General features: G+C 38.9%; 1 protein-coding gene across 1 annotated transcript; it reads right to left on the bottom strand.

The window, feature by feature from the left end:
* Positions 1-201: 201 nt before the first annotated feature.
* Positions 202-6,909, bottom strand: LOC131021676 (cellulose synthase A catalytic subunit 5 [UDP-forming]-like). Its single transcript, XM_057950933.1, has 14 exons — positions 6,344-6,909; positions 5,199-5,394; positions 4,885-5,084; positions 4,708-4,792; positions 4,429-4,612; positions 3,933-4,199; positions 3,406-3,760; positions 3,103-3,240; positions 2,773-2,898; positions 2,274-2,486; positions 1,917-2,190; positions 1,598-1,794; positions 1,167-1,517; positions 202-1,059 (listed from the first exon to the last, which is right to left on the bottom strand). The coding sequence occupies exons 1-14, from the start codon at positions 6,422-6,424 to the stop codon at positions 475-477; spliced, it is 3,252 nt and encodes a 1,083-aa protein (XP_057806916.1). The 5' UTR covers positions 6,425-6,909; the 3' UTR covers positions 202-474.
* Between the last annotated feature and the right edge of the window lie 7,143 nt (positions 6,910-14,052).

Genomic DNA, 14,052 nt, shown 5'->3' with positions numbered 1-14,052 from the left:
TTTTTTATTTTTATATTATTCTTAGTTGGACTTTCTAATTAAAAAAATCCCAACTCTTATCACTGACAATATAAGATTAAGATGTAGATCAGCTGATTTGAAGGTAGTAGCAAAGACAGCCTTCCACTTGCTGCAAACGACATGACTTGAAACACCAAACTCACTCTAAATTTGGAATAAAAGAGAAGCAAAATCCAAGTCTTGAAGAACACATTAAAATAAAAATAATACAAAGAATGGTATTGAGCTTCTTCTGTATGTTTGTTTGCTACCTACATTGAATACCAAGATGAGTAACTTACAGCATACCCAAAAAAATACAAGAAACCATAAAAACTAAGCATAGATATATCTAACAAAGAATCAATAGAACCATTTTCTAAACAAACATCAATAATCATTTCTACACAAAACTCCCATCACTATTCAGGTACCTCAGTTGAGGACTGCTAAACTGTGTGAGAAAATGCTGTCTTAGTCGTCACAGTTGAGTCCACATATCTCGAGTATAGGGCCGTCTCTCGACACGAAGGGGTTGATACGTACCCACAAAAGGGTCACTATCGATGCCAGTAGAATCGACCAGATCACAATAACCGTAGGCAATCTTTCTTGCTTCCCTGTCAACCCCTTTAGGAATGGATAGAGATGCATTATGACCCAAAATGCAAAGAATAGCTTACCAAATAACGGACCCCAAGAGTCGTAACCATTGTTGATGGCATCTGCAACCCCGACCACAACTCCAACTATGTTTATTATGAGCAATGTTGTAGGTGGGATCAGCAATGATGTCCACTTAAACATGTACAGCTCCGAGAAATCTCCATCATCACCTCCTTTTGAGGTGACCGTGAAATTGGTGTTCACTCCGCCCAAAACCTTGAGCAATCCTTGAACAAGCGCGAAGAGGTGTGATGATGCTCCTCCTATAACCCAAAACTGTTCGTTCCTCCACCAGTCGTCAATACCAACACGACCCCATTGCATCTCAAGAATTCCAGTTAAGGCAATGGAGACGAAGAGGGCCATGAACACAATGCTGGCATAGTTACTGATCTGCAAGTTTGGGTGTTTTATAGTTTTAGTATAAGGGATATGGAAGGCAACACGTATAAAATATGATTGTAACAACAAATCATAGTATATGCTGTAGATTCACATACCTCAGGTACAATAAATTTCCCAGTAAGAAGGCAGATGGCTGGCAATGTGCAATACACGATCAATGGAATGGAAGTCCATGGATATACAACAGAGTTTATGTAGGAAAGTCGTTCCAACCAGTTCAATCCACCTCCATAGCCATACCAGATTGGGCAGTGTTTGCTCAGGAAAATCTCAACTGATCCAAGAGCCCATCGGAGAACCTGGTGGAGACGATCAGAGAGGTTAATAGGAGCTGATCCCTTAAATGCTGGCCTCTTAGGCGTGCAGTAAACTGAGCGCCAGCCACGGCAGTGCATCTTGAACCCTGTCAATATATCTTCCGTGACAGAGCCGTAAATCCAGCCAACCTGGTTTAGCACGTTAACATTTAGATAGCTGTTTGGAAGCATGTCACAGTAAACAAAAAGCAAGAAACTAAACCACTCACCTCCTTTCCCCATTCTGTCTTGTCTTCATAACCACAGCTTATAACATGAATGGCCTCTTTCAAGAGTGATGTCGAACTAACTTCCTTCAGAACGCCACCATCTTCTGATAGTGTTGAAGCTACAAATACTGGTGACTGCCCAAACTTCTTCTCGAGTTTCTCCTGGGAGATAGTAGGTGATCTTGCAATATTTGGCTCTGTTCATGAAGATATACAGCATAGAAACTTAATTTTTCTACTTTCCATCTTTTTTTTCTCAAACCTTTATGAGGTAACAAGTAAGGAATTTATAAGAAAGATGCTTATGACAGTGTTGTACCTTCGATCCTTTCTTCAATGGTTTCAAGAGCATGTATCTGCTTAGAGGCATCTCTGTGCTTTGACTTCTTTTTCTTGTCTTTCTTCGATTTTCCTTCATTTTTCTTTCTAGAACCACAACACAAACAACACCACTTTGGCCAGCAGTTACAAGTCTTGCTTGGTGGCTTTTTCTTTGTTGGAGCATCGTATCCATAAAGAGCTTGCCTTCTGAACGCACACCCGGTTCCAACATATATAGGTCCTTGCAAACCATCCAAACCCTTCATGTTGATCTGTTCAGAGTTGAAGAAGTCAGAATTTCTGGATGATTACAAGAGCAATAGTACCAGAAAATGCAAAACGAGAGTAAACTTACATCAAAGAACACAACATTACGGTTAGAATATCTATCATGGCGATCTATCCCATCAAATCTCTGGGGAAATTGGACATAGCCTACTTTCTTTCCTGAAGTAGGATCCATCATGAAACACATGGCTTCTCTCAGTGCCTTGCTGTTGTTTATGTAGTGATCGCAGTCGACATTCAGAAGATAAGGGGCATTTGATAGGACAGCCGAAACACGAACCTGGATATTTTTCACACAGCAGAGTATTAACTAAATTTTCCTTGGGATTCAAATGGTATAATTAGTAAAAGGAAGGGGGAGAAGTATACAAAAAAAAATACTCTCCATTTTCAGACAGAGTATGATAATGCCTTTTATGTACTTGAAAAGGTAAAATTACATGAAATCTTCATACTATAATCTAATAAGGAAAGTAGACTATCATTGGGGGACAAACAGAAAAAGAATAGTGAACTATGCTTCTAGAACGAAGGGAGTGATATGCAGTTGATATTTATGGATTTACCAGAGAATTCATGGCCCCAGCTTTCTTATGGTGCTCAAAGCCAGGTCTCTTTTCACGGGAAACATAAACCAAACGAGGTAGCTCATTCCCCTCCACATCATGAAGACCATCATGACCTAGGAATACCTGTTAACATGGAAAAACAGAACTATGAACATTCAATGAAGTTTTGGGGTTCTTGTGATGAGTGCAGGTGCACATTGCTTTAACTATGTACAAGAGAAGTTTCCATGATATAAAATAGCCTTCAGAATCTAAGTTGGTTCCATAATCATGCGACATGTGCTTGATGACCTTAAATTGATGCTATTCAAGGTCTGTGTCACTAACCTGTATCATACCGGGATGGTCTTTGACATTGTTTCCAGGCCAAGGTGTTCCATCCTGCATTGTCCAGCCATCCTCAGGTACCTTTTCTGCCATGGCTACCAAACAATTGATCCGAACTTTGAACTCGTCATATTCCCTCTGTACCCAAATAAACAAATACATAAAAAAGTTACCAAAATTTTCTGGCCCTAGCTAACCATAAAACCTCCTTTTGATCTTTATTTGTGTTCACAAGCACGGATATGATAATATGACTTATGAATTTGTTTGTCCTGGAAAATATGATTACATGTGACTACGGACCTTCATTTCACGCCTTTCCCTCACAAATGCAGGATGCACTTTGTTTTTCAAATAGTCCATCTTCTGCAAAAAATACCATTCTGGAGCTCGAGGTTCAATGCTGAACTTCTTACAGAAAGGAACCCACTTACGAGCAAATTCAGATGTCTCGGAAAGTGCTTCAAAGGTAAGCATTGCTGCACCATCATCTGAAACATAGCATGAGACTTTGTCGACTGGATAATCCACTGCAAGAATGGAGAGAACTGTGTTTGCTGTTATTAGAGGAGGCTCTTTCATGGGATCAACAGTGCTGACAAAGATGTCTACGCTTGCTAACTCTGAGGGTTTCCCTTCATGGAGGGCTCTTTCGTACCTGAAAGTTGAAGCCAGATAAGTCATCCACCATCAAGCAATCGAAAACTGAAAATCGTGATTACTGCAAGTAACTTAGACAGTTTATGAAGGGGTTTTTTTGACATGAACTGAAGATCCAGCTGCTCAAATATCTAAACTTCAATGAAGTCTTGAGATGCAGACATATATACCTAAGAGAAAGCCGATCAAGGTATGTTTCTCGCTCAATTGGGTACCATTTTGGGAACTGATCGAGTATCCATGATACAGCGAACCATATTTCACAAATAACTGATGTCATCCACAAGCCATACGCATCATGGACAGGATGGAGAATCCTATAGTGGAAAAAGAAGCCAAGAACCACCAGACGGAGTATAATTATCAATCTGTATGGACTTATCTTGCTCGAAGATATGGGTAATTTCCTCGACAGAGGCTGCCTCCCTTCATCCATCCTACCAAGACATTGTGAAGGGATAAATAAGTCAGAAGTCCAAAAAGAAATATTAGTGCTGTGAATAATCTGTCGTGAGTCACGAGAATATGATCTGTTTAGTAAAGGAGAAGTAGTTATATGATATCTGTAATGGAATTCAACATGGATCTGCAATGTTATGATCTGTAGAAGGTTGATGCTCTATGATATAACAGCATCATTACATCTGATATGAAGACTATACTCACATAGGCAAATCAGGGTCCATTTCACTGCTATCTAAATCCCCATTGTCACTACTATGCTGATGATCGACTACTTGAACTTTGTCGTTTTGCCTTCTCTTCCATTCCTCCATCCGATCCCTCCATGCAACACTTCCATAGCCATATAAGGCAATGTCTTTTTCGGGAACCATAGATCGAGGTTGCACTATATGTCAAAAGTCATAACCATTATATGGAGACAGTTCACGTTACAGAAGCTCGACAAGGGATATAACAAACAATGTGCTGCAGCTGATGTACCATTAGGAGTCTGATGAGTTCCATCTCCATGACCGGGAAACGGAGGTATGATGATAGCTTGTCGGTCATAGTGAATCTGGGTGTCCTAGAGTAACCAGAACCACAGCATCACAAAAATACCAAAAACATTAATAGAAAACAGAGAGAGAGAAAGATGAGTGATGATTCTTTGACTACCTCTTCATTATATGTCAAAAGAGGGATTTCCAACCCTTGAGAAGATGAGATTGTGGTTGATCCAGTTGAACTAGCATGAACGGAGGGTACGCCACCCACTCTTTGTTTAAAGCCTGGGGCCTCGGGATTCCCATAATCAAACTCATGTTCTAAATCATCCGTTTCATCTTCTTCCTCATCACCTTCTACTCTCGGACTACCTGCAGCATATATGAACCAGAAATTGTGGTTTCATCCAAGCAGAAACATATTAAGGAGTTTACTTATGGCTTTTGCAAACAGTTAAATAGGTAAAGCTAAGCCATTAGACTAACCTTTGATGCGCTTGTATCTGGTTTTGCACTGAGGACAAGCCTGGCTTCCCTCCTTTCTCTCGTATTCATAGCAAGTTCGACATACAGGGAAAGCACATTCATTGCATGCAACAAAGAGTTCCCCATCTACACTTATCTCCACTTCATCTCCGCAAATTTGGCATGTTTCTCCACTCACTTCTTCAACAGACTTAATCTAGAGAATCACAAAAAGATGAAAATGACAGTCTCATTTCGCTTAACTTCTTTATCACTTGTCATAAAAAACACCAAGTTTCTAGTTCTGAACTGCATGACATGAAAATATTAATCTTAATAGTAACATTTTTCTGCAACTCCCAACCTTCATACTAAAATTTGATTCCTAAGTTCAAAAAATCTATAAAATAAATGTAGTGGTTGTGGTTGTGCTTTATAGACAATAAAGCACAGCAGTAACTTTTTTAGTTCCATAGAGAAAATGTAGAAGGTAATAGCAATATATAAGTACACAAGTTCACAATCAAAATGACAGAAAATAGCAATATTCAGTCGTCACATAAAGAATCATGACAAAAAAGAATCATTATAAATCACCAAGATACTAGAATGAAAATAATCTAACATACTCTCCAGGGAAATGAGGAAGATAGAACAAGTCATTTACCATAGAAATGAATATTGATTTCATTACAATTATTCATTGGTAGACATTTTTAACTAAACATTGAAAACCACATCACCTCTTCCCGAAAAACCAAAAGAGATTAACAAAAACCAAAAGGAACAATTAAAAAAACTACTCCTGTAGACAATTATTACTGAAATGAGATTTATTAAGTAAATTAACCCTAAATCAACAAATTCTACCATAATTTTTGGAGAAACTATACATACAGATTACAGATTAAAGTACTATATTGGATTGATCAAAGAAACAGTTGATATATAAGCCAAACAAATTATTTATTTACATAAGTTGGGAGTCCTACCTATCTAGCTATTAACATTAAGGAGCATTTCAAAGAAATCCTAAATAAATCCCACGAAGCCATACACAACTTGTACAGTTGTAAAACTAAGCCAAATAAATAGTTCAATAAGTACAAATACTAAATACACACAGAAACAGAGGGCGAAAAATGTTGGCGAATAAAAAAGCTTACTCTTCCAATTTCATCAGCATTGATGAGAACAAACTCATTTCTATTGTGAGAACCAGCCACAAGCCTCCCTCCAGTATCCATCACTTCCACCAATGCAAAAATCTCAACTTCTTTTCTATTAACACAAAAAATAACTATTTTTGAATGCTGAAATTTTTAATGTCGCATAAGAAGAAAACCCCCGGCCCACTTAATTCTTGCTAGTAAAAGTCACCGTAAATGGAGCTGAGAAAACAAAAACGGAGCTGCAAGATTCGGTGTTTCAATAAAATGGGTGAGAAGAGAAAAGAGGCAAGTGATGAGCCAAAAGTTGGAGTCTTGGACTAGAAGACATTCCAAGTTCTTGCATTAGAAGAGCGCTGATTAAATAGCAAGAGGCAGTGTCCAGTGAGAGAAAAAAAAAAGAAGAAAACGATAGGAAATGAGTATAATAATAGTGCGGCGTGGAAAGTCGAGGAAAACCAAAAGGTAGCTACTGTGTTTCTTGAAAATGCGAAAAATGCAAACAAAGATGCATTATTCGCCTCAACTCCATAATAGATTCTTGTGCGAGAGAGAGAGAGAGAGAGAGAGAGAGGTGGATGGAGTTGGATTCATAATAATATGTTAAGAAAATTAGCATTCGTCATAATGATGTGTCTGAAATACGTTGTGGTGGTGTTAGCCATGAGATGTCCCCATTATGGTTATGGTAAATGGCAATTAAGCCTATTATAATAAAATAACTTTTTGTGTGTGTACGTGTATATATATATAGAGAGAGAGAGAGAGGGGGGGCAGAGAGAGCAGGAAGAAGTAATGGCCATTTAGGAGCACATAATTTGTTGTTTTCCGGTGTATGTATCGACATTTCTTTTTTTGAGAGTACTTTTTGCTTTTAGATTATAGCATTGGCCAATTTTGTAGTGAGAGATGAAGAAGGATGGAGCGAGGGAAAGAAAGAGAGGGAAAGTGAAAAATTCGTTTTGAGCATTGAAAAGTTTTTGTGTTGTGTGAAATACTTTGGTAATACGGATTACAGAATGTGATGTGGATGTCGTGTTCGTGTAGGGAACATCTTCTTCTTAATTAATTATTGTCAAACTCGTCTATACTATTTTTTAAAAAGACATTCATATTCTATTGGAAGAGTAGGATAATAATTAATAATCAACCATACAAAAATAAACATATCATTAAAAGATTATATTATTCTTTATCAATCATGAAAATTAAATGCGCTATTAAAGATTATACTATCAAACGTTATTTTTAACTTGCTTTTTTCTTCTTAATCACAATGCTTTGACATGATAAACTCAGAAGCATATTTATATGTATGAGAGAGGAAAATTAATGCTAATTTACATTTGTATCTATATTTTTACATGTATATTTGTATTTATTTGATAATTAATTTTAACATATTGGTCATATACACTTATTTTAAAGGGGTGGAATTAAATCTACCCACATCAATAAAATGTCTTGCAAAACTACCCACTTTGAAAGTCAAAGCCGAAAAGTACACTTGATGGTGATGGGTTGCTTGGTTTTTTGTAAAAGTTCTTACACTTTTCTTACACAAGTACAATTGTGTAAGAAAATGTGTAAGATAGGTAGTTAAAAATGCACAAAACCAGATAAATGTGCAATTATTGTAAGATGATTAACGTATAATGCCCTAAGTTTGAAAATAATGAAGGTAAGTTTGTGTATTAATTAAACAGTAATACGAGGATGTAAAAAATTGTACTTTAAGTATATTTGGAAACAAAAAAAAATTCTGAACCTAATGTATACATTATCCGCCAGTAAAAAATAGCCGCCTGGTTTTTTATCCTGGCGGCTATTTCTTAAGGCTATTTTTTACTGGCGGATAATATATACATTAGGTTCAGAATTTTTTTTTGTTTCCAAATATACTTAAAGTACATTTTTTTACATCCTCCTATTACTTTTTTATTATACACAAACTTACCTTAATTTTGTATTCTTTTTTTAAAATATATTCTATGAAGTAGAAATACATAATAGGCTTGTATTTAGACAAATTTGGATCATAGTGGTGTAATAAGTCTCGAATTTTTTATTTTATTTTATTTAACATGAATTAATATAGCCTAACACATAAAATAATAGAAAATGTTGGATAAAAAAAATATATAATCATATATTATGAAATAGTAAAATATTATAGAGCCTACCACATACGTATCCGCCAGTAATTCGTATCCTCTAGAATTAGCCGCGTGAAAGAAACCCTAAGCGGCTACTTCTAGCGGATATTTTTTTACTGGCGGATAATAGTACCATGTCATTGATAACTGGTTTTTATATCACAATATATATAAATTTTATTTATTAGAGTTCATATTAATGGTTTTTGTATTTTTTTCAATTTTGAAGATCTAAAGCTAATTCAATTGTGATTGGACAATTCAACCGGCAACTCTAGTATGGGAATCTATAGGCTTTGCAGAAAATTGTAATTCACGGGTATTGGGATAGAGCGGGCACTGCTTTTGTGGGATTTCTTTGACCACATTGAAGATTTGATATGGTTGAAATCTTGGGTAGGGCCCATTAGGGTAATTTTTGTTGTTAAATTAGGGTAGAATTTTTTAGAAGCAGCCGCACCATCATTTGTTCAAGCGGATACTGAATTTTTTCGTGTGAGAGTGAGAAGCAGCCGCTGTTTCATTTTTTCAAACGAGGAGTTCATTCGGTCTTTCTTCAAATCCATTCACGCCATGGCTTCTTCTTCAAACCAAGTAAGTATACTACATTTTTAAGTATTATTTGGTATATGTTCGGCCAAGTAAGTTTATTTGTTATTTGTTTTGTATATGTTAGATATATTTATATGTTAAGAATCTATATGTTTTGTATATGTTTCGAATTTTGTATATTTTTAAGTAAGTATATGTTTTGTATGTTTCGAATTTTTATATGTTTTGTATATGGGTGAATTTTTATGTTAGAATCATTATGTTAGAATTTATATGTTTTTATGTTAGAATTTATATGTTTCGAATTTTTATATGTTTTGTATAGTATTGAATTTTGATTTAGATATAGTATTTGTTTGATTTATTTATATGTTTCATATATGTTAGATATAGTGTAGTTGAGTGCTGTTACAAGTTTGAGTATAGTTTCAGTGTTGTTAGAATTTTTATTTAGTTGAAGCATATTTAGATATATTTAATCGTCTATTTAGATCATTAGGTTAATTTTACTGTATTACGCATAAAATAATAACGTTTTTTGGGTTATTCAGAATTTAAAAACTTGTAACATACTAATAAAAACATATAGAACCATAATTACCTAATATCCGCCAGTAATTAATCTTTTTAAGAAGTAGCCGCCGGGTTTGAAAACACCAGGCGGCTACTTCTTAAAAAAATTAATTACTGGCGGATACTTGTTTATTGTGGTTCTATATTTTTTTATTTATGTTTCTAGTAATTTAATAGTTAATTATGCATTATTATTAGTTGATGTTTGTTAATTCATTATGTTTTGTAAATTGAGTTATTTTTTGTATTGAATAGGTCCGTTATTCGAGGCCCGAGCAAATCAATCGTCCAACAGTTGAAATCAGTACGTACAACAATATTAGTTACCTATCGACAGTAGTCCAGAGACTAACCGAAATTGGCGGTTTTGCACTGGAGAATACGTTCAGGCAGGGGTGCTTTGGGCTGATGTTGGATTGGCAGCCGGGCCAGAAGTGCAATGCTGCATTGCACCATATTGTCTCTCGTCATCTTCAGATCAGGAGAGACAATGAGGATGATGAGATCTCCTTCTACATCAACGGGAGGAAGGTTGAGTTTACTCCGAGAGATTTCGCTCTCGTGACAGGATTGTCCTTTGGGGATGATCCTTTTGACCCCGAGGCTGAGCACGATCTGGGGCAGGCTCAGACATTTAGACAATTTTGCCGCTCTAAGCCGGTGTCAGTGCGGGACCTGGCGGATAAATATTTCGACACCGTCGATCCAGTGGTTGACCCCGACGGCGGGTTGTACCTCCGTGTGGCCCACTTGTTGGTGCTACACGCATTTGTATTAGGAGTGGACGTGCGACGACCCGTGCAGTCCTGGACTTGGAAGCTGGTGGATGATTTGCCGGCCTTTTCCAGATTTCCTTGGGGATCGTGCGCGTATAGAAGCTTGAACTACAGGTTGAAGCACAACACAATCAAAAAGGATTGTAAAAAGTATCACTTCTACGGTCCTTCTTGGGCCCTATTCATTTGGGGTCTTGAGAAAATTCCCAAATTGGGCCCAGCCATAGCCATATGCAATGCGGGGGTTTACCCTAGATTTCGGAGGTGGACGTTCGTGAAGACCAAGTTGGATGGGTTACAGAGTTTTTTTGAGTCTCCGGTAATAATTTAGTTGTTTATTTGTTAATATTATTTTATTTTATGAATATTAATGTTTGACTACATTTTTTTTGTTTCTAGGAGAACGGGATATGGGAGATGATCCCCGATGAGTACGAGGCCAAGACATCTTACTGGCTATCGGTGGCAGGCGTCAATGCCGGGATAGGGGTTCGAGTACCAGAGCCGGGAGTCTTTGGTCATAGGCAGCCTCGGGCGCGCTACACTGGTGGGGACCACAACGAGGATGCTCCTGAGCATCAACCTCGGCGTCGCAGTATGAGACAGGATACTGGCAAGCGCCCGAGGGGACAACTAGTGGACACCTCATCGAGCAGCAGCCATCACGATCAGAGCATTGGGGGCGATCACCCCGTTGATTCTGGTCGAAGGTCTCACAGTCACAGAGCCCCGAGGCCTAGGTACGAGGATGCTCCTGCACCATCACAGTGGAGCGAGGAGGATTGGCAGCGCATGCAGCACATGATGCGCGAGAGTGAGGAACGGGTAGCGAGGACCGTGGAGGATAGCCTGTTCAGGAAGATTAAGAATTGGTTCGAGGACAAGTTGGATGCTATGCGTTGCCGATGCTCGCATAGCACTGATGTTCACGTGCCCAGACCTGCTCCACGATCTCACTCTGACAGGAGACACGAGCCCCAGCCCGAGCCCGACTCCGATCCGGCGCAGCCTACATCCTCAGAGGCCCCATCGCATCACCGATCCCCTGCACATGAGTCTCCTTCACGAGAGGTGGGACATACTACTGGTGATGCCATGCACACCCCGCAGTGGCAACATGATCCGTTTGGTGGCCCGACTAGTTTTGGGCATTTGCAGACTCCGCACATGGGTACGAGACAAATGCCCACATTCGAGGCGTCCAGTTCTTATGGTGGACCACGCTACTCGTGGGCTGAGCCGGGCACGAGTTCAGCATACCCTTTTGAGCCGGCCCGTTCTTCGGCTCCGATCATGACTCAAGATGAGATGCGCGAGTATTGGAAGCAGTTTAGTGGGGTATGTTGTCGTTGCATTAAATTTACAAGTCATTTAATTTAAATTATGTCAACATTGTTTAACTTGCGTTGTTTTAAGTGAATTATAGGGAGTTTCTGAGGCAGTTTCTGAGGCAGTAGCTGCTGTTCCCCTCAGTATTTGTGCACCAGAGGTTCCACGTAGAAGCCGCCGAGAACGGAACCCGTCGGCTGCACTTCGATCACCGTACGTGCACAGCGCCGTGCCGAGACCCGTCGACTCACAGTATGTTGACGGGTTTGAGCGTATGATGAAAGCTGGCAACCGTGGCAACTACCGGACGATGTCGGTGGCAGAGAGCGAACACCCTCTCCCGTTTAGCTTTTGGACCACTATGCAAAACACGAGGACTGACCTCTCGTCCAATGTTGGTTAATTTATGAATCAGTTGTTATCATGTAAGTATGGTCACTTGTTACTAACATTTAAGTACGTGCAGGCTGTTGATTGCTACATGATGACGATGAGATCGAGGTTGATGAGGGGTGATGACTTGATAGACGGTGTTGATGCGAGGACCACTATCGTATTGGATACAGAATTATTCGTAAGCATTTAATTAAATATTATTATTGGATACAGAATTATAATCAAATATGCTTTTAATATAATGTTTAATTGCTGCAAAAATATTTCGATGATGAATTCACGGAGTTGATGTCAGCGTGGCGGCAAATGTTTCCCTCGAAGGCAGAAGGGCGGTTTAGATTTTCCGACGGAGTTTTTGCTACGTGGCAACCGCATTCCAAGAAGATGTATATGGTGCATGGGCAGGGGGTATCTTCGACTCATGGCTCTTGGATGCAGGCCACAACGGTACACATATATATCTACAGTATAAATATGTTGGAGTAGTTCATTTTTTATTTCATCTTCACCAATTGCATTTGCGTGTGCAGCTCATTTTGCCTATACATGTGTGTGGACGTTACATTACATGCCGAGTGGATTTGCTGAGTGGAGTTTGCGACATCTTCGATTCGCAGTTGTTCAAGACCCTGACGCAGAAGCGCTTCGATGTGATCGCCGCCCTATATCCGCTGCAGTGCCTGTTGGGTAAGATGCTTGAAGTGTCCCAGTGGTTCGAAAGGACCACGATTGTCGACAACCCGTTGGAAAACCTCCAATGGCGAAGGTTGAAAATCCAATATGCCGACGAGAATGAGCAGTTTCAGCAGCCAGATCAATGCAGCTCCGGTGTTTTTGCGTGCATGTATGTGGAGCGTCTGATATCAGGCTCGCCGAGCCTTGCATGGGGCAATGGGCACGCCGCCGACTATAGGCGCAAGATAGGCAGTAGCATCTACGAGTTTTGCATCCCCGCATCGAAATAGCTTATGTATTTGTACATTTAAATGATAATTATGCAAATGACGTTTTGATTAGAGGTTGCAGTATCTTTTTGAGTATGTTTCTATGATTTTCCACTTGCATCCTAGATAAAATTATGAAATAAGATGATTTATGCAACTAGCCGCCAGTAAATAATTATCCGCAATCAGTAGCCGCTTGAAAAACTTTCAGCGGCTAATCACGGCGGGTAATTAATTTCTGGCGGCTACTTGGGCTAAACGTCTTATTTGATAGTTTAATGCATAAAAAAGCATACTTTGGGTGTTTTATGCTATTAACTAAACTTTTATATAAAACATTGTTCACTTCTCCAAAGTCTCATTCATAATTTCAACTCATAATTGTTAAGACATGTCCATGTTGGTCATTACTAAAGGCGTGTGTTTTCTGCTTCAAATATTTCAAATCAGGCAGCACAATAGCTTCTAAAACATCAAAAAACCGCTAATTATTAAAGTATCCGCCAGTAAATACATATCCGCGGCCAGTAGCCGCTGATGCTTTTTGTTGGGCGGCTACTAGTGCTAAACCATTAATTACTGGCGGATAGTGAGCATTCCATGGTGTTTGCTAGTTCATCGATATTATGAAAATGACACCGCTTCGAAATTTATTCAATCAGTATCCAATACTCCCAACTTCAGAACATCAATTAGTGGAATGAAAAAACATCAATATCCATCGAAATTTAATATAAAAGGAAATTAAACTACTGCTCCCAGCCCGTACCCTTGCATGCTCTACGTGTGTGGCCAGGCGAGCCACATAGACCACAGGTTTTGGGTGCTCGTTTTCCCAGACTACTTGATGCATCCGCTGTAGTAGTCCTTTGAGTCGGCCTCTCACCAGCTGAAGGAATTCTAGATTCTCTTGGTCGACCAGCTTGTCGCCGAGAAAGGTTTGGCAAAACAATATCAGTTGCAACTTCAAACGGAATTTC

This window comes from Salvia miltiorrhiza, chromosome 4 (assembly GCF_028751815.1).
Source record: "Salvia miltiorrhiza cultivar Shanhuang (shh) chromosome 4, IMPLAD_Smil_shh, whole genome shotgun sequence".
In the NCBI taxonomy this organism is placed as follows: domain Eukaryota; kingdom Viridiplantae; phylum Streptophyta; class Magnoliopsida; order Lamiales; family Lamiaceae; genus Salvia; species Salvia miltiorrhiza.
Note: the sequence above shows the minus strand (reverse complement) of the source record. Positions and strands in the feature narration are given on the sequence as shown.